This window comes from Erythrolamprus reginae, chromosome 10 (assembly GCF_031021105.1).
Source record: "Erythrolamprus reginae isolate rEryReg1 chromosome 10, rEryReg1.hap1, whole genome shotgun sequence".
NCBI classification, from domain to species: Eukaryota; Metazoa; Chordata; class Lepidosauria; order Squamata; family Dipsadidae; genus Erythrolamprus; species Erythrolamprus reginae.
The window spans coordinates 9,722,343-9,741,607 of NC_091959.1; the positions used below are offsets into that span (position 1 = coordinate 9,722,343).

The 19,265-nt window shown below is 42.0% G+C and overlaps 1 protein-coding gene across 1 annotated transcript in view; it reads right to left on the minus strand.

Annotated features, from left to right (window-relative positions):
• The window catches only part of FBN1 (fibrillin 1), a 248,260-nt gene that overhangs the window by 127,207 nt on the left and 101,788 nt on the right, over positions 1 to 19,265 (minus strand). Inside the window, 5 exon segments of the mRNA XM_070763010.1 lie at positions 5,681 to 5,806; positions 11,009 to 11,128; positions 11,836 to 11,982; positions 12,142 to 12,306; positions 13,887 to 14,045. Of these exon segments, the coding sequence (XP_070619111.1) occupies positions 5,681 to 5,806; positions 11,009 to 11,128; positions 11,836 to 11,982; positions 12,142 to 12,306; positions 13,887 to 14,045 (717 nt within the window).

A 19,265-nucleotide genomic window follows, 5' to 3' on the forward strand; every position in this document is an offset into this window, starting at 1 on the left:
CCCTCAAAACGTCGCTACAGAGCACTGCACACCAAGACAACTAGACACAAGAACAGTTTTTTTCCAAATGCCATCACTCTACTAAACAAATAATTCTCTCAACACTGTCAGACTTTCTACTAAATCTGCACTTCTGTTCTGCTAGTTTTTCTCATCATTCCTATCACCCATTTCCTCCCATGTTGACTGTATGACTGTAATCTGTTGCTTATATCCTAAGATTTTTATTAATATTGCTTCTTCATTGCTTATTTGACCCCTATGACAATAGAAACATAGAAACATAGAAGACTGACGGCAGAAAAAAACCTCATGGTCCATCTAGTCTGCCCTTATACTATTTCCTGTATTTTTATCTTAGGATGGATATATGTTTATCCCAGGCATGTTTCAATTCAGTTACTGTGGATTTACCAACCACGTCTGCTGGAAGTTTGTTCCAAGGATCTATCTATTACTCTTTCAGTGAAATAATATTTTCTCACGTTGCTTTTGATCTTTCCCCCAACTAACTTCAGATTGTGTCCCCTTGTTCTTGTGTTCACTTTCCTATTAAAAACACTTCCCTCCTGAACCTTATTTAACCCTTTAACATATTTAAATGTTTCGATCATGTCCCCCCTTTTCCTTCTGTCTTCCAGACTATACAGATTGAGTTCATGAAGTCTTTCCTGATACATTTTATGCTTAAGACCTTCCACCATTCTTGTAGCCCGTCTTTGGACCTGTTCAATTTTGTTAGTATCTTTTTGTAGGTGAGGTCTCCAGAACTGAACACAGTATTCCAAATGTGGTCTCACCAGCACTCTATATAGCTTCTTCAGTCCTCTAATCATCTTCTCTGCACTCTTTCTAGAATCTCCACATCCTTTTTGCATTTTTGCAATTAACACTAATACTTTAAAGGTTGACCGTTATGATTCGCATCCTTTCTTATGTTGTGAGTAAAGTATGGGCTCGCAGCATTGTAAACCACACATCATTTTGTCTAACGCTACTGGAAATAACACCACAGTAAGATCAGGAGGAACACAAGTTCCTGGCCTGAATTTTTTTAAAACAACAACAACAACAACCACATGGGAATGTAAAAATAAGAAATCTGGTAAACTAAACTGGTATTTTGTTCCAGCTGAGACCAACCAGAAGCCCACACAAGCAGAACACAAACACAACATGACATTTCACCCACGGCCCTGAACAAATGGCATTAGCAGATGGCCTTTGATATTGGGGGTCCTTTAGGTCAATTATAAACTAATCATCGCAGGAGAACATTGGGGAAGATAAAGAAGGTCTTGGTGCCTTCTGAGATTGATTACATAGAAACATAAAAGATTGACGGCAGAAAAAGGCCTCATGGTCCATCTAGTCTGCCCTTATACTATTTCCTGTATTTTATCTTAGGATGGATATGTGTTTACCCCAGGCATGTTTCAATTTAGTTACTGTGGATTTACCAACCACGTCTGCTGGAAGTTTGTTCCAAGCATCTACTCCTCTTTCAGTAAAATAATATTTTCTCATGTTGCTTCTGATCTTTCCCCCAATTAACCTCAGATTGTGCCCCCTTGTCCTTGGGTTCACTTTCCTATTAAAAACACTTCCCTCCTGAACTTTATTTAATTCTTTAACCTATTTAAATGTTTCTATCATGTTCCCCCTTTCCCTTCTGTCCTCCAGACTATACAGATTGAGTTCATGAAGTCAAGAAATGTATAACTTTCCCGCAATAATGGGGCTTAATATTAAGGTATTGGGGTGATGTAAGACTTCATGGTCCATCTAGTCTGCCCTTATACTATTTCCTGTATTTTATCTTAGCATGGATATATAGCCATCCCGAGTCAATAACAATAACAACAACAGCAACAACAACAACAACAACAACAATAATAATAATAATAATAATATGTTTATCCCAGGCATGTTTAAATTCAGTTACTGTGGATTTACCAACCACGTCTGCTGGAAGTTTGTTCCAAGCATCTACTACTCTTTCAGTAAAATAATATTTTCTCATATTGCTTCTGATCTTTCCCCCAATTAACCTCAGATTGTGCCCCCTTGTCCTTGGGTTCACTTTCCTATTAAAAACACTTCCCTCCTGGACCTTATTTAACCCTTTAACGTATTTAAAGGTTTCAATCATGTCCCCCTTTTCCCTTCTGTCCTCCAGACTATACAGATTGAGTTCATGAAGTCTTTCCTGATAAGTTTTATGCTTAAGACCATCGACCATTTTTGTAGCCTGTCTTTGGACCCGTTCAATTTTATCAATATGATGCTACCTAGTTGGGCAATGAACCATCTGCAACCCACCAAGCTCAGGGAATATCAAGGAAAGACCCTCGAGTGCCAAGACTGATAGGCAAGCTCCTAGAATATCAAACTGAGAGCAAACCCCACTCCTTATTAGCATTGGTGATGTTATCTAGTTGGGTAATGAAACGTCTGCAAGAAACCCACCAAGCTCAGAGAACATCAAGGACCCCACAGTTTCAACCCCAAGCTACAAACTTCTCCTTTATTGATACAGAAATTCCACAATGAAGCAGATAGAGGTCCCATCTGCAGTTAGGTTTAATAATCTGTCTTTTCCCCCCCGTTCAGAGAAAATTCTGAATTTGAGGTTGTAGACAAGGGCGTTACAGACATGTACAGACAATTATTTCAGAAGCTGATGCAATTCAGAAGGGCTCAGTGACTTTTTGGCAGCACTGGAAAAAAAACCACATGAAAAAAAAATGTTCTCTCAGACCATGCTTTGTACCACAATGGTTTTATTGCTGTTAAGACGTGGGATTTGGTGAGGTGATGAGAGGGAGATATTTGAATGAAACAAGTTGACAGATTTCCAGATGAAGATATTTAGGCCAATACCTAAAAGCAGCTCAAACCTTTAGCCGTTCCTTCAAAGCTAGGATAGAGCATAGATTCCTGGAGTGTTTGCCCCTGATAACAGGTGTTGTGGTTAATTCTGGCCCAGCTCCTGCCCCAAGGACTGTGGATGTGGGGGAGACATCCACATGCTGCAGGCCTGTTTTGCTCCTGGTGGAATCTGCTGATGAAGGCTCCTCTGACCAAGAAGACATGAGTGACAGGGAGGAGGAGAGTGTGGCAGACAGCTCAGAAGGAGATCAATTATCTCTCTCCTCCTTGGATTCAGAACAAGAGTTAATGATACAGCCACGCATGCAGAGAACGATGCATAGGCAACAACAACTGAGAGATTATTATCAAGGAAAATGAGGCCACCTGTGGTTGGGTGGGGCTGTGGTAATTAGTGAGGCTGTTATAAATAGCAGCCTGTGGGTTTGGCCATTGTGGAGGATTATCTGATCTTGGTGTTTCGTGCCTGCTTTGCTGACTTTGACCTTTTGTGTGCTGATTTTTCCCCAGTTTGAAACTAAACCAGAGCAAAGTGTGTTTCACTTTGTGAAAGAAGAAGGACTGTGCATTGCCTCACAGCTGCAAGCTAAGTATCACAGAACTGATAAGGGACTTGTACAAATTACCAGTTTGTGTGGAGATGAGAGCTCTTTGCTATACCAAAAGAGGGCTTGGTTTAAGTGAACTTTCATTATAAAGAACATTGTTTTGAATTTTCAAATGTGTGTGTGTCTGAAATTTGTACCTGTGAATTTTCGGGAGGAGTCTACCAGAGAGCTCGACAGAACAACAGGTTAACAGAATTGGAAGGGACCTTGTAGGTCATCTAGTCCAAACCCACTGCCCAAGCAGGAGGCCCTAGACTATTTCTGACAGATGGCTGCCCAGTCTCTTCTTGAAAACTTCCAGCGCTGAAGCTCCCACAACGTCTGAAGGCAACTTCTGTTCCATGGGTTGATTGTTCTCACCGTCAGAAAATTTCTCCTTATTTCTAGGTTGAATCTCTCCTTCCTCAGTTTCCATCCATTGTTCCTTGTCTGGCCTTCGGGGGCTTTGGAAAATAGCTTGACCCCTTCCTCCTCTCTGTGGTAGCCCCTCAAAAATTGGAAGACTGCTATCATGTGTCCCTTGGTCCTAGATTAGCCATGCCCAATTCCTGCAACCATTCATATCACTGGAGGACAGTGACATGAAAACAATATTCGGAATCGAGATATTCCCCTTAATATTGAAATGGCTCCTCTATATATGGCATGTTTACCTTTTTCTGACATTCTAAATCAGGCAAAAGCAATTTATGGTTTTTTAAAATGTCTCTATCCCAAGCAAGAATGTTGGCTTGAAGCCTCAGAGCTGAATCACTGAGATAATATTCTGCCAAAAAAATGCGGCTTGTGACCAGTGTTTCAATTTTTGTTAAATGTGAGCAGATGGCGGACCCTCTCTCAAGGATTGGGAGAATGCAATAAACCAATTTTCCTTCTTTCTCTTTTAAAGGAGGGAGTTTGCAAGGGTTTCTCAGGCCCTGTGATGCAATTTTGTGTAACAGTGAGAAAATATATGCAGCATATGAAACGGCCGAAATCTCATAGGAGTAGCAAATTTCATGAGATTTTGACTTCCCTGTCCAAATTCAATGCAAAGATTTGGTGAACTTGTGAGATTTTGGTTAACGGATTGTTTCAACACACCAAAACCCTGTTTACATTTCTTAGAGGGACCAGGATATGTTGCAAGAGTCTCTTGCTAATGAGTTCAGGATGTGTTCGTAAGATCTAAAGAGCATTCCCAGGAGTATCTATTTCCATCATAAACGCTGTTTATGAGCTGTGTTGTTTCTCTTTCAGATCTCATGTAGTTTATTATTCATGGATTCCCAGATTCAAACACATAGAATAACGAAGTTGAAAGGACCATAGAGGTCTTCTAGTCCAACTCCCTGCTCAAACAGGAGATCCTAGACTATTCTAGATCTATGGCTGTCCAATCTCTTTTTAAAAACTTTCAGCATTGGAGCACCCACAATTTCTGGAGGCAAGTTGTTCTGATTAATTGTCAGGAAATTTCTCCTTCATTCTAGGTTGGCTCTTTCCTTGGTTAGTTTCCATCACACCACACACAATTATTTATTTGACATTCTAGGGAGAATTCTGCAAATTATGATTATGTATTACCCTCCACCTAGAAACTAACAACCTACTTTCAAACAAGCAATTTGATTTCAGGGGAAAATTATTCTACAATCTACAACTACTACACTGCAAAAACATATGGACCTCAAAACTTGTCCAAGGCAAAACAATAGATGCAATTTATATAGACTTCTGTAAAGCTTTCGACTCAGTGGTTCATGATCAACTACTTCTGAAACTGAAACCCTACGGTATCTCTGGACCCCTGTATGACTGGATAACTGTGTTCCTGTCAAACAGACAACGTGGGTTAAAATAGGGAGCACCCTATCTAATCCTGTTCCGGTGTATCCCAAGGCAGTGTACTAAGACCAACACTCTTTATACTCTATGTAAATGACATTGCAAGTGACTGTATTCTCTTAGCCAATGATGTAAAACCTTTGGGAGTTGGGCGGCCAATAAATCTGAATAAATAAACAAATAAAACTCTCCAACACTACCAACAACACTACTACCCTCCAAAAAGACCCTGACTCTGTGTCTGAATGGTCAAACATCTGGCAACTCCAAGTTTCAACCAACAAAATCTTCCAATGCAGGCAGTTACAAGAGGTGAAGAAGAAGGGACTCAAGATAGATTTGGCAGTCCTGACCTTCACAGTTCCTTCCATCAGCTGATACATGAAAGCCAGCGTTGCATACACAGTGGAAGCTACCATCGGTGTTAATGCATCGTCCGTTGTTACAGATCCGGCCATTCTGCAAACATTCATCGATATCTAAAAGAAAAGCCAACAAGAGACATAAATATAAATTATCACAAAACAAGCAACTTGATTTGCTATGGAGGACTCCACTCCTCTGAAATCACAGAATGCCACCCGGACCAAGCTGAACACTTCAGTTGTGTTGATTTACATAGAAGGTGTTGTGGTTAGCTCTGGCCCAGCTTCTGCCCCAAGGACTGTGGATGTGAGGGAGACATCCACATGGGCAGGCCTTTTTTGCCCCCGATGGAATCTGCTGATGAAGGCTCCTCTGACCAAGAAGACATGAGTGACAGGGAGGAGGAGAGTGTGGCAGACAGCTCAGAAGGAGATCAATTATCTCTCTCCTCCTTGGATTCGGAACAAGAGTTAATGATACAGCCACACATGCGGAGAGCGATGCATAGGCAGCAACAACTGAGAGATTATTATCAAAGAAAATGAGGCCACCTGTGGTTGGGTGGGGCTGTGGTGATTAGTGAGGCTGCTATAAAGAGCAGCCTGTGGGTTTGGCCATTGTGGAGGATTATCTGATTGTTGTGTTTCGTGACTGCTTTACTGACTTTGACCTTTTGTGTGCTGATTTTCCCCCGCTTTGAAACTAAACCAGAGCAAAGTGTGTTTCACTTTGTGAAAGAAGAAGGACTGTGAATTGCCTCACAGCTGCAAGCTAAGTATCACAGAACTGATAAGGGACTTGTACAAATTATCAGTTTGGAGACAAGTGCTCTTTGCTATACCAAAAGAGGGCTTAGGTTAAGGGAATTTTCATTATAAAGAACATTGTTTTGAATTTTCAAACGTGTGTGTGTATCTGAAATTTGTACCTGTGAATTTTTGGGAGGAGTCTACCAGAGAGCCCGACAGAACAGAAGGGATGTAAGGATAGCTCTTTAATTTTGTTTTCTGCCCCTGGAATCTAGTGTGTTGCTGTGCTTAACTTTGGCTGAAACTGAACTTCAGGAATGATGCCATTCTGCAGGAGTTATCTCAGAATTCTTTCAGGTACAGAGAGTCCTCGATTCACGACTGTTTACTCAATGACCATTCAGAGTTATGGCGATCTTCCCAGAGTTACTTACAACCCCAGTTTCAAAAGTTTTGATGCCTTGCCCTAGTCACATGATTGCATTTGGGGGACTTGACAGCCATGTGCAGAGTCCCAAGGTCACGTGGCCATGATTTAAAGATGTCATCTTGGAGTTCAGCCCCCTCTGTAGTTCTCAACAGTTCTGGTGAGAAACTGATGAGGAACACAGAGATGACCTTGGAAAAGGTGTGACGCAATCTTTATAAAGCATGAGCTTACCAATGCTTCTCAAATAGTGGGGCGCTGGGGGCTACAGAGCAATGCCATGGGAGGCGCATAACCCTAGGAAACATGCTTTTTTTGCCGCAGGGAGTAGGGATTTTTTGCACTAAAGCCATATCAGAGGGCACGTGGGGTGTTGCCCTATGCCTAAAATAAACGGATGTCCGGTTTGTCCATTATGCTGTCTTTCACACACTGGAGTCTCCAGGGGCGCTTCCTGGAGCCCCGGAGTACAAAAACAGCCCAACGGGAAAATTGGAGGTTCAGAAAACAGACTTCTTGTTTGTCTGTTGTACTGTTTTTGCATTCTGGGGCTTCAGGAAGCTTCCCTTAAGGCTCCGGAGCGCAAAAACCGGACCAGACTATCTCAGGGACCGCCTTCTGCTGCACGAATCCCAGAGACCAGTTAGCTCCCACAGAGCGGGTCTTCTCCGGGTCCCGTCAACTAAACAATGTCGCTTGGCGGGACCCAGGGGAAGAGCCTTCTCTGTGGCGGCCCCGACCCTCTGGAACCAACTCCCACCAGAGATTAGAATTGCTCCCACCCTCCTTGCCTTTCGTAAGCTTCTTAAAACCCACCTCTGCCGCCAGGCATGGGGGAACTGAGATATTCTTTCCCCCTAGGCCTTTACAATTTTATGCATGGTATGTCTGTATGCATGTTGGTTTTACAATAGAGGTTTTTAACTGTTTATATTGGATTGTCATATGCTGTTTACTATTGTTGTTAGCCGCCCCGAGTCTACGGAGAGGGGCGGCCTACAAATCCAATCCAATCCAATCCAATCAAATAAAAAACAGCACAATGGGCAAACCGGAAGACAATTTTCCAAACTTCCGGTTTGCTGGTTTGGAACATTTTTTGACTGTCCCAGGCTTCAGTGAGGCCTGCACGCCTGCGCAGGGATGGGGGGGATTTTGCACATGTGCAGAGGCAGCATGGGCGGGCTGCACATGCGTGAGGGGGCAGGAAATGGGTATATAATAATAATTATTATTTATTAGATTTGTATGCCGCCCCTCTCCGAAGACTCAGGGCGGCTCACAACAACGATAAAAACAATATTATACTGGCACAAATCTAATACAGTATTAAAAAAAAACTATAAACCCTATCATAATTAAAAACCAAACAGCACATACATACCAAACATAAATTATAATAAGCCTGGGGGAAAGGTGTCTCAAATCCCCCATGCTTGGCGGTATAGGTGGGTCTTAAGTAGTTTACAGAAGACAAGGAGGGTGGGAGCAGTTCTAATCTCCGGGGGGAGTTGATTGCAGAGGGTCGGGGCCGCCACAGAGAAGGCTCTTCCCCTGGGGCCCGCCAGGCGACATTGTTTAGCCGACGGGACCCTCACACACCTCTTTGGCACGTGAACCAAAAAAGTTTAACCATCACTGCTCTAGTATAAAGTCATCTCTACGATCGCTCTCTTTTCCTTATTGCTGGCAATTTGACTTTCAGAGCTGGGGTGGGATAGGAGGGGAGGATGTTTTGGCAAATTGACACATCTCATTGAACCTCTTTTCTTCTTTTACAGCCCGTTGTGCTTAAAATTTTATTCGCTAGGGTTTATCTTTTAATCCTCTGTTTGTCTTGTAGATTCCCCTTAATCCAGCCAAGAGGTTTTTTGGGGGGGGGGTTTAGTTTTGTTTTAGATCTGGGCACTTCCTCTGCCTGTTCCTAGTACAATGACAAGTAGAAGAAAAAAAAAAAAAAGCTAAACACACAGTTCCACTAACTATATCTTGGAGCATAAAGATTAGCCTTTGCAAGCTGATTTTTTTCCCTCCCTGTATTCTTACAGAAAAGTTGGCCTTGTTTCTTTAGATCACAAGCCAAGCTTCGTCTTCTCGGTTTAACACTGAACAGTCAAGGGGGGGGGGAGAACAATATCTCAGTTTTTAATTCAGAGACGTGAATCGTGGGAGGTCTAAATAATTTATCGCATGTTATCTGACTTTCCTCGCAAACCAAGAAGCCAAAAAACCGAGTTCCTAGCAGTTCAGATTCAGAAGAAAGGTTTAAAACTTGAGAAGTAGCAGTATATGAAATTAACAAATATAAAGAGTAAGTACCTGTGGTGGAAATGTTCAATGGAAATATGGAGATCTAAGATTATTTATACTAATTAAGACTATTATCTTTTAAAGAAAGAGAAGGATTCAATTATGATTTAAAGTATTAAAAACACTTCCCTCCTGGACCTTAAAGGGTTAAATAAAGTCCAGGAGGGAAGTGTTTTTATAGGAAAGTGAACACAAGAACAAGGGGGCACAATCTGAAGTTAGTTGGGGGAAAGATCAAAAGCAACATGAGAAAATATTATTTTACTGAAAGAGTAGCAGATCCTTGGAACAAACTTCCAGCAGACGTGGTAGATATATCCACAGTAACTGAATTTAAACATGCCTGGGATAAATATAGATCCATCCTAAGATAAAATACAGAAAATAGTATAAGGGCAGACTAGATGGACCATGAGGTCTTTTTCTGCTGTCAGACTTCTATGTTTCTATGTTTCTAAGTAGGCAGTAGAATGTGTACATAGTTAGAATCGTCATACAGGTTTGCCCAGTGATGGGCTACCAATTTTTTTACTACCACACTGTGGGCGTGGCTTATGCATGTTGTTGCAACATCTTTCAGTGCAAATTGGGTGCTCTGGGGTGGAGCTCCAAATTTTGCTACCGGAACTGCGTTCCTGACCGTTCCCATAGGAACCCATCACTAGATTTGCCTCACATTCAACCAATTTTTCTTTTTAAATGTTTGTTTTGTACTGTTTGTTATATGTGTATATGTATTTAAATAAAATTTATTTTTAATGATTAAAAAAACCTTTAGAAGTAGCAACAAGCTATCTACATGGGGCTACCTTTGAAGAGTGTTTGGAAACTTCAGATCGTGCAGAATGCAGCTACGAGAGCAATCATGGGCTTCCCTAGGTATGCCCATGTTACACCAACACTCTGCAGTTTGCATTGGTTGCCGATCAGTTTCCGGTCACAATTCAAAGTGTTGGTTATGACCTATAAAGCCCTTCATGGCACCGGACCAGGATATCTGCAAGACTACCTTCTGCTAAACGAATCCCAGCGGCCGGTTAGGTCTCACAGACTTGGCCTTCTCCGGGTCCCGTCAACTAAACAATGTCGTCTGGCAGGACCCAGGGGAAGAGCCTTCTCTGTGGCGGCCCCAACCCTCTGGAACCAGCTCCCCCCAGAGATTAGGATTGCCCCCACCCTCCTTGCCTTTCGTAAACTCCTAAAAACCCACCTCTGCCGTCAGGCTTGGGGGAACTGAGATATCTCCCCTTGCCTATGTAGTTTTTATGTATGATATGATTGTGTGTATGTTTTTATATACTGGGTTTTTTTTAGATTTGTAATGTAAAATTGCTATTTTAGATTTTAAACATTAGATTTGTTACCATGTATTGTTTTTTATCTCTGCTGTGAGCCGCCCCGAGTCTGCAGAGAGGGGCGGCATACAAATCTAATAATAAAATAAAATAATAAAATAAAATAAAATAAAATAAAATAAAATAAAATAAAATAAAATAAAATAAAATAAAATAAAATAAAATAAAATAAAATAAAATAAAATAAAATAAAATAAAATAAAATAAAATAAAATAAAATAAAATAAAATAAAATAAAATAAAATAAAATAAAATAAAATAATAAAATAATAAAATAAAATAAAATAAAATAAAATAATAAAATAAAATAAAATAAAATAAAATAAAATAAAATAAAATAAAATAAAATAAAATAAAATAAAATAAAATAAAATAAAATAAAATAAAATAAAATAAAATAAAATAAAATAAAATAAAATAAAAATCTAGATATTTGTGTGACAGTTCCAGTGTTACTACAGGGCTGTACTCTACCTCGGCATTCCGTCCTCATTGGACTACTCTGATATCCAGCGTGACACTTGCATACGTAGGAACCTTGTGTGTTCACACAGTCGCCACCAACGCACGGATTCCTTTCGCAATCATCCACATCTGTAAAGAGACAGAAGATATATTTTTGGTAAAGTTTGGCAAGAGTGTCCAAAATTTCCTTTCCTAATTTGCTTCACCTCTACAAAGCATGTTTTTTTTCCAAACCCAAATAGAATTCCCCAGCGAATGTTGGCTGGGGAATTCTGGGAGTTGAAGTCCAGATATCTTCAAGTTGCCAAGGTTGGGAAACACTGATATACATTACTCTGGTTGGGAACATTCGTCTTTCATCACCCCAATACCTTGATATTAAGCCCCATGATTGTGGGAAATTTATAAATTTCTTGACTTAATGAACTCAATCTGTATAGTCTGGAGGACAGAAGGCAAAGGGGGAACGTGATCGAAACATTTAAATATGTTAAAGAATTAAATAAGGTTCAGGAGGGAAGTGTTTTTAATAGGAAAGTGAACACAAGAAAAAGGGGACACAATCTGAGGTTAGTTGGGGGAAAGATCAGAAGCAACGTGAGAAAATATTATTGGACTGAAAGAGTAGTAGATGCTTGGAACAAACTTCCAGCAGAAGTGGTTGGTAAATCCACAGTCACTGAATTGAAGCATGCCTGGGATAAACATATATCCACCCTAAGATAAAATACAGGAAATAGTATAAGGGCAGACTAGATGGATAGGAAGTTTGGAAAACAGACTTCTGATTTGCCTGTTGTACTGTTTTTGCATATAGATCTGATGGACGGACATACCTATGCATTCGCCTCTAAGATCCAATTCAAACCCTTTCTTGCATTCACAGCGGTAACTTCCAGGGGTTGGGATGCAGCGTCCATTAATGCAAAGATTTTGGTATAACTGGCATAAGTTGCGACCAGTGACATTAACTGAGGCAACATCTGAAATTTTGAAAAAAAAATCTATATTATTCATAGATATCTCAAACAATTTTAGACTATATATATATATAGCCTAATATAGATGATAGATAGATAGACAGACAGACAGACAGACAGACAGACAGACAGAGGTACCGCTGTATTTTAATGGATTCTTACGTGGGGGTCTCGGAGAAGGTGGAATCCTATCTGGTGGGTATATTGGTGGGTAGACGTCTGGTGGAAAAATGGGTGGGATGATGGGTCTGTCTGGTCTGTCTGGTCTGTCCGGCCAATCCGGCCTGCCTGGCAAACTTCCATATATGCATAATTTGCGGAAGTCATCTGAAAGAAAATACACAATTATTCAATCCAGAATGACCGACCGTCGCTTTATATATATTAATAATATATATCTCAGGGACCGCCTTCTGCCGCATGAATCCCAGCGACCAGTTAGGTAGTGGGTCTTCTCCGGGTCCCGTCAACTAAATAATGTCACTTGACGGGACCCAGGGGAAGAGCCTTCTCTGTGGCAGCCCCAGCCCTCTGGAACCAACTCCCCCCAGAGATTAGAATTGCCCGCACCCTCCTTGCCTTTCGTAAGCTGCTTAAAACCCACCTCTGCCACCAGGCATGGGGGAATTGAGATGCTCTTTCCCCCTAGGCCTTTACAATTTTATGCATGGTGTGTCTGTATGTATGTTTGGTTTTTATAATAATGGGTTTTTTAACTGTTTTTAGTATTGGATTATTATTATATGCTGTTTTATTACTGTTGTTAGCCGCCCCGAGTCTGCCCCGAGTCTGCCCCGAGAGGGGTGGCATACAAATCCAATAAATAAATGAATAAATGAATAAATAAATAAATAAATAAATAAATAATAATAATAATAATAATAATAATAATAATAATAATAATAATAATAATAATTTATTAGGCTTCCAGAGAGCGTCCGTGTGTGTGTGTGTGAAAGGGCTTTTTTATTCTCCCCTGGCTCCAGGAAAGCCTTTGGAGCCTGGGGAGGGCAAAACACGAGCCTACTGGTGTTGTACATACTCCTGATCAGTTGGAGGATGATGAAGATATTGAGGACTCGGATTCAGATAGTGTTTATGAATTAGTGGGGGGGGGGCGGGGTTACAGGTAGTAGAATAGGTGGGAGGCCAGCCACAGGATGGGGCTATGAGTTCAGGATCTAGCGAGGGAGAATCAGACACTCACTGGGTTAACCCTAAATTCAGAAGGGCCCAAAAACGTAGAGAACAGAGGTCTGGAAGAAGATATTAAGGAGAGGAATGGGTTAAATACTGTAGTGATGTATTTGGCACGTCAGGGGGTCAGTGGAGAAGAAGGGTGGTGTTTCAACGTTGCCAAAAGGAAAATGGATGTGTTTTTTGCCCCGCTAAAATAAGCAAAAGTATTTTGTGTTGTTATCAGTCAGTGCTGCTGTTTTTCAAAGTTATGCTGTTAGGAAAATAAATCTTGTTAAGTGGAGCAGGAGAAGGAATGTGAGGAATGCAGCTAAGAGAGATAACGGACGGAGTGCTTGTATGGAATGTGTTTGAATTACAGGAGAGTAGAGAAATAAATGGAGTTTCTTTATTCATGAAATGATGCATTTAATAAGAGTTAGTTGTAATTGCTAAATTTCTACCAGAAACCAGAACGACTGGGCCCACCAGAAGTTGAGAAACAGGCTGTTTCCGGCCTCCAGAGGGCCTCTAAGGGGTGGGAGAAGCTGTTTTCGCTCTTCCCAGGCATTGAATTATGGGTGTCGGCACTCGATAGTGCGCACGCATGCTCTTTCAGCACCCAAGAGAAAAAAGTTCACCATCACTGTTCTAAGGCAATGCAATAACAGAAATCCTCCCCCCCAACATGTGGCTTTATACGTTTAAATAGCATGTCATGGGTTACATACCACTACCACGAATGGGGCACAATTCTGAGGCAGTGGTAGCTCCTGGAGACCAACAGCGTCCAGAGTCACAACAGCACTGGGTTTTGGTGAGCACTTGCTGGAGCTGGTTGTTGCAACGGCCGTTGGTGACAGAAGTGAAGCAATATCCTGGGCGAACATCTGTTCCAGAGAAGGAAAAAATGGACACAACATCCTTCAATTATTGAGAACGATTCTTTGGCAGGTAAAGAGTGTTTCTCTTGTTATACGTCAACGGGGGATCTATACATCACCTCCAGTAGTATCTTCACACCTCGGTATGAATTACAGTGTTCCCTCGATTTTCGCGGGTTCAAACTTCGCGAAAAGTCTATACCACCGTTTTTCAAAAATATTAATTAAAAAATACTTCGCGGGTTTTTTCCCTATACCACGGTTTTTCCCACCCGATGACGTCATATGTCATCGCCAAACTTTCGTCTGCCTTTAATAAATATTTTTTTAAATAAGCTTTAATAAATAAACATGGTGTGTTTATGAATGGTTGCTAAGGGAATGGAAAATTGCAATTTAGGGGTTTAAAGTGTTAAGAGAAGGCTTGGGATACTGTTCGTAGCCAAAAATAGTGTATTTACTTCCGCATCTCTACTTCGCGGAAATTCGACTTTCGCGGTAGGTCTCGGAACGCATCCCCCGCGAAAAGCGAGGGAACACTGTATATCACAAATTAACCGAGTTGGAAGAGACCCTATAGATCATCTAGTCCAACCTCCATCCACCCAAGCAGATGACCCTACACTATTTTATTCATTTATTTATTTGTTTTGTCAAGTAGGTATTGGTGGTATACAAAGATATAACAATATTTATAGACATACTAATAAGAGAGAAATGTTAGGACAGGGCGCAGAAGTCACTCTGGTGCACTTATGCACGCCCCTGACTGACCTCTTAGGAATCGGGAGAGGTCAACAGTGGACAATCTAAGGGTAACGTTTTGCAGGTTAGGCGATGATATTACAGAGTCAGGTAGAGAGTTCCGTGCATCAACTACTCGATTACTAAAGTCGTATTTCCTGCAGTCGAGTTTAGAGCGGTTTACTTTAAGTTTGTATCTGCTGTGTGCTCGGGTGTTATTGCGGTTGAAGCTGAAGTAGTCGTTGACAGGAAGGACATTGTAGCAGATGATTTTATGGGCTATGCTTAGGTCGTGTTTTAGGCGACGTAGTTCTAAGCTTTCTAAACCTAGGATTGTAAGTCTGGTTGTGTAGGGTATTCCGTTGCGAGTGGAGGAGTGGAGGGCTCTTCTAGTAAAGTATCTCTGGACATTTTCTAGAGTGTTTATATCTGAAATGCAGTACGGGCTGCAGACAGATGAGCTGTATTCAAGGGTTAGTCTGGCAAAAGTTCTGACAGTTGGCTATGATACTGCCACTGCACAAAATAGCTGTATAAGATTTTACACTGGTTCCTTACTGCATCTGTGTATGGTTTGCCAATTGCACAATGGCAGATAGGACAGTGCTCCAGAGGGTCAATGTCATTGCCCAGAGGATCATAGATTGTCGCCTCTCCTTTTTGGAAGAGCTTTATAGTTCCTGCTTCCTTAAAAAAGTTCAAAACATTCTTAAAGATCCATCTCATCCTGGGCAACTCTCTTTCTCTCTCTCCCTCTTTTTTTTTTGAACTATTAATGCAATATCAGGTTTTCAATTTTAAATATACAGAATGTAAAGGTTGTATGTTTGTGTTTTATTTTTATAGCAATACACTGAAGATGGCATTTAATTTCATTGTACCATGTGCAAATAATCCCAGCGACCGGTTAGGTCCCACAGAGTCAGGTCCCATTCAGGTCCCGTCATCTAGACAATGCCTTCTCTGTGGTGGCCCCGGCCCTCTGGATCAGCTCCCCCCGGAGATTCGTACTGCTCCCACCCTCCTCACCTTTCATAAGAGTCTAAAGCAAAGGTCTCAAACCCAGGCCACTTTAAGACTTGTGGACTTCAACCCCCAGAATTCCTCAGCCAGCTTTGCTGAAGTGAGGTGCTGAGCTTTGCTGGCTGAGGAATTCTGGGAGTTGAAGTCCACAAGTCTTAAAGTGGCCCGGGTTTGAGACCCCTGGTTTAAAGACTCACCTATGCTGCCATGCTTGAGATTGTTAGATTCTCCCCCCTGGCTGATGAATGTATAGTGTGTTTGTTGATTGAATGGTTATGTTTAATTGGTTCTTTAGTTTTTTAGTTGTAACTGAATTTTAATTACAGTGATACCTTGTCTTACAAACTTAATTGGTTCCGGGACGAGGTTCTTAATGTGAAAAGTTTGTAAGACGAAACAATGTTTCCCATAGGAATCAATGGGAAAGCGATTAATGCATGCAAGCCCAAAATTCACCCCTTTTGCCAGCCGAAGTGCCCGTTTTTGCGCTGCTGGGATTCCCTTGAGGCTCCCCTCCATGGGAAACCTCACTTCCGGACTTCTGTGTTTTTGCAATGCTGCAGGAGAATCCCAGCATCACAAAAATGAGCGCTTTGCTGGCAACGGAAGTCCGGAGGTGGGGTTCCCCAGCCAAGGGAGCATCAGTGAAATCACAGCATTGCAAAAACACCGAAGTCCTCGAAACCCTACCTCCAGACCTCTGTGTTTTTGCAGTGCTGCGATTTCACTGAGGTTCCCCTCGCTGGGAAACCCCACCTCTGGACTTCCGTTGTCAGCGAAGCGCCCGTTTTTGCGCTGCTGGGATTCCCCTGCTGGGATTCCCCTGCAGCATCACAAAAACACAGAAGTCCAGAGGTGGGGTTTCCCATGCAGGGGAGTCTCAGGGGAATCCCAGCAGTGCAAAAACGGGTGCTTCGCTGGCAACGGAAGTCCGGAGGCAGGGCATCTCAGCGGCAGTGGTGGGTTTGTAAGGTGAAAATAGCTTGTAAGAAGAGGCAAAAAAATTTTAAAGCCCGGGTTTGTATCTCGAAAAGTTTGTATGATGAGGCGTTTGCAAGATGAGGTATCACTGTATTTGGATTTCGATATACTGTATATTATCTTTTTTATATGTTGCAAACTGCCCCGAGTCCTTGGAGAGGGGCGGCACATAAATCCAATAAACTTAAACTTAAGCTTCTTCTAATAGCCCCTGCCCAAGACAAAACACAGACTGTTGTAGGAGAAGACAGATACAAAACCCAAAGGACCCGATTTGGAAAACTTTTAAAAAGCGAGACACAGAACAGTCACGCAGGTAGCATCAAAGCTGATCCTTCTCCTCTTACAAGATGCAATCTATTTTTCATAGTCCTATAGCTGGAAGAAATCTGTGATTTTTTTAAAAAAAAGAAAACTGGAAGAAAGATACTGAAGTTTCAAAAAAGTTTAAAAACCACGCTGCAAGACAGATACTGAAGCCAATTCTGGCAGCCGCCGTTAACAAAAAAAAAAAAATTAAGCCGGAAGATGGAGGGATTCCTGGAAGTGTAAGAGACAGCAGGATATGAACACCCAGACTGGGATTTTTATATTCAATTTAAAAAAAAATTCTAGAAGAAAAATCTGCAGTGTTTTGTCTTCGTCATTCTGGAAAATGCCTTCTGTGGCACGAATCCCAGCAACCAGTCAGGTCCCACAGAGTGGGTCTTCTCCGGGTCCCGTCAAGTAAACAATGCCGCTTGGCAGGACCCAGGGGAAGAGCCTTCTCTGTGGCGGCCCCGGCCCTCTGGAACCAACTTCCCCCAGAGATTAGAATTGCCCCCACCCTCCTTGCCTTTCGTAAGCTACTTAAAACCCACTCTGCCGCCAGGCATGGGGGAATTAAGATTCCTTTCCCCCCTAGGCCTTTACAATTTTATGCATGGTATGTTTGTATGTATGTTTGGTTTTTTATATTAAGGGGTCTTTAATTCATTTTTAGTAATGGATTACTATTGTACACTGTTTTATGATTGCTGTTAGCCGCCCCGAGTCTTCGGAGAGGGGCGGCATATAAATCCAATAAATAAATAAAATAAATAAATAAAAATCATGTGTCAAACCAAACTATTTTCCTTCCTGGGAAGACTCTGTAGTATCATCACCTGGTCCCCAAAACTTTACCCTTAGACTATCCACTATTGACCTCTCCTGAGTCCTAAGAGGTCAGTAAGGGGCGCACATAAATGCACCAGGGTGTCTTCTGTCCCCTCTCTTAATGTTTCTCTTTTATCATGTATATAAATACAGTGATACCTCATCTTAGAAAACCCCTCGTCATACAAACTTTTCGAGATACAAACCCGGGGTTTAAGATTTTTTTGCCTCTTCTTCCTAACTATTTTCACCTTACAAACCCAAGCCGCCGCCACTGGGATGCCCCGCCTCCGGACTTCTGTTCTGTTTTTGCGCTGCTGGGATTTCCCTGAGGCTCCCCTCCATGGGAAACACCACCTCCGGACTTCTGTGTTTTTGTGATGCTGCAGGGGAATCCCAGCAGTGCAAAAATGGGCGCTTCGCTGGCAACAGAAGTCTGGAGGTGAGGTTTCCCAGCGAGGGGAGCCTCAGAGAAATCACAGCATCACAAAAACACGGAGGTCCGGAGGTGGGGTTGCGAGGACTTCTGTGTTTTTGCGATGCTGCAATTTCGCTGAGGCTCCCCTCGCTGGGAAACCCCACCTCTGGACTTCCGTTGCCAGTGAAGCACCCGTTTTTGCAATGCTGGGATTCCCCTGCAGCATCACAAAAACATGGAAGTCCGGAGGTGGGGTTTCCCATGGAGGGGAACCTCAGGGGAATCCCAGCAGTGCAAAAATGGGCGCTTCGGCTGGCAAAAGGGGTGAGTTTTGGGCTTGCACGCATTAATCACTTTCCCATTGATTCCTATGGGAAACATTGTTTGGTCTTACAAACTTTTCACCTTACAAACCTCGTCCCGAAACCAATTAAGTTCGTAAGACGAGGTATCACTGTATTATTCTATTCTGTTTTCCTTCTCCGAGGACTCAGGGCGGCTTACAACATATTCTATTCTCAGCAAAGTAGGGCAGCAGAAGAAATAAATAAACACTGACTAAGCAAACGGGGTGAAGAGAAGCAGTGAACTGAGATTTAACTCGGGGTGGAATGCTCTTTTTCATCCTTGAATTATCCTCACAGCGGGACCTGCTTCCTATCTCCTGCCTTAAAATCTACTGTCTGTCTGAGATCCAAGCCATTCCCAGTCTGAGTTGCTCCAGGATGGAGCTATTTCTTAGGAATCTACAAAATTTCTTCAAGAAAAGTGCTGCTCCCCATCCCAGATTGTACTAAGAAAACCTTTTCAGGAAGAAAAAAAAAGATGTTTTAGTTGAGAATATGATTGGTGTGGAACAGGAAACGGAAAAGGGCTGTTTTGAAATCAAACCTGAGACGGGCCAAAAAAAAAGAGCTTTACAG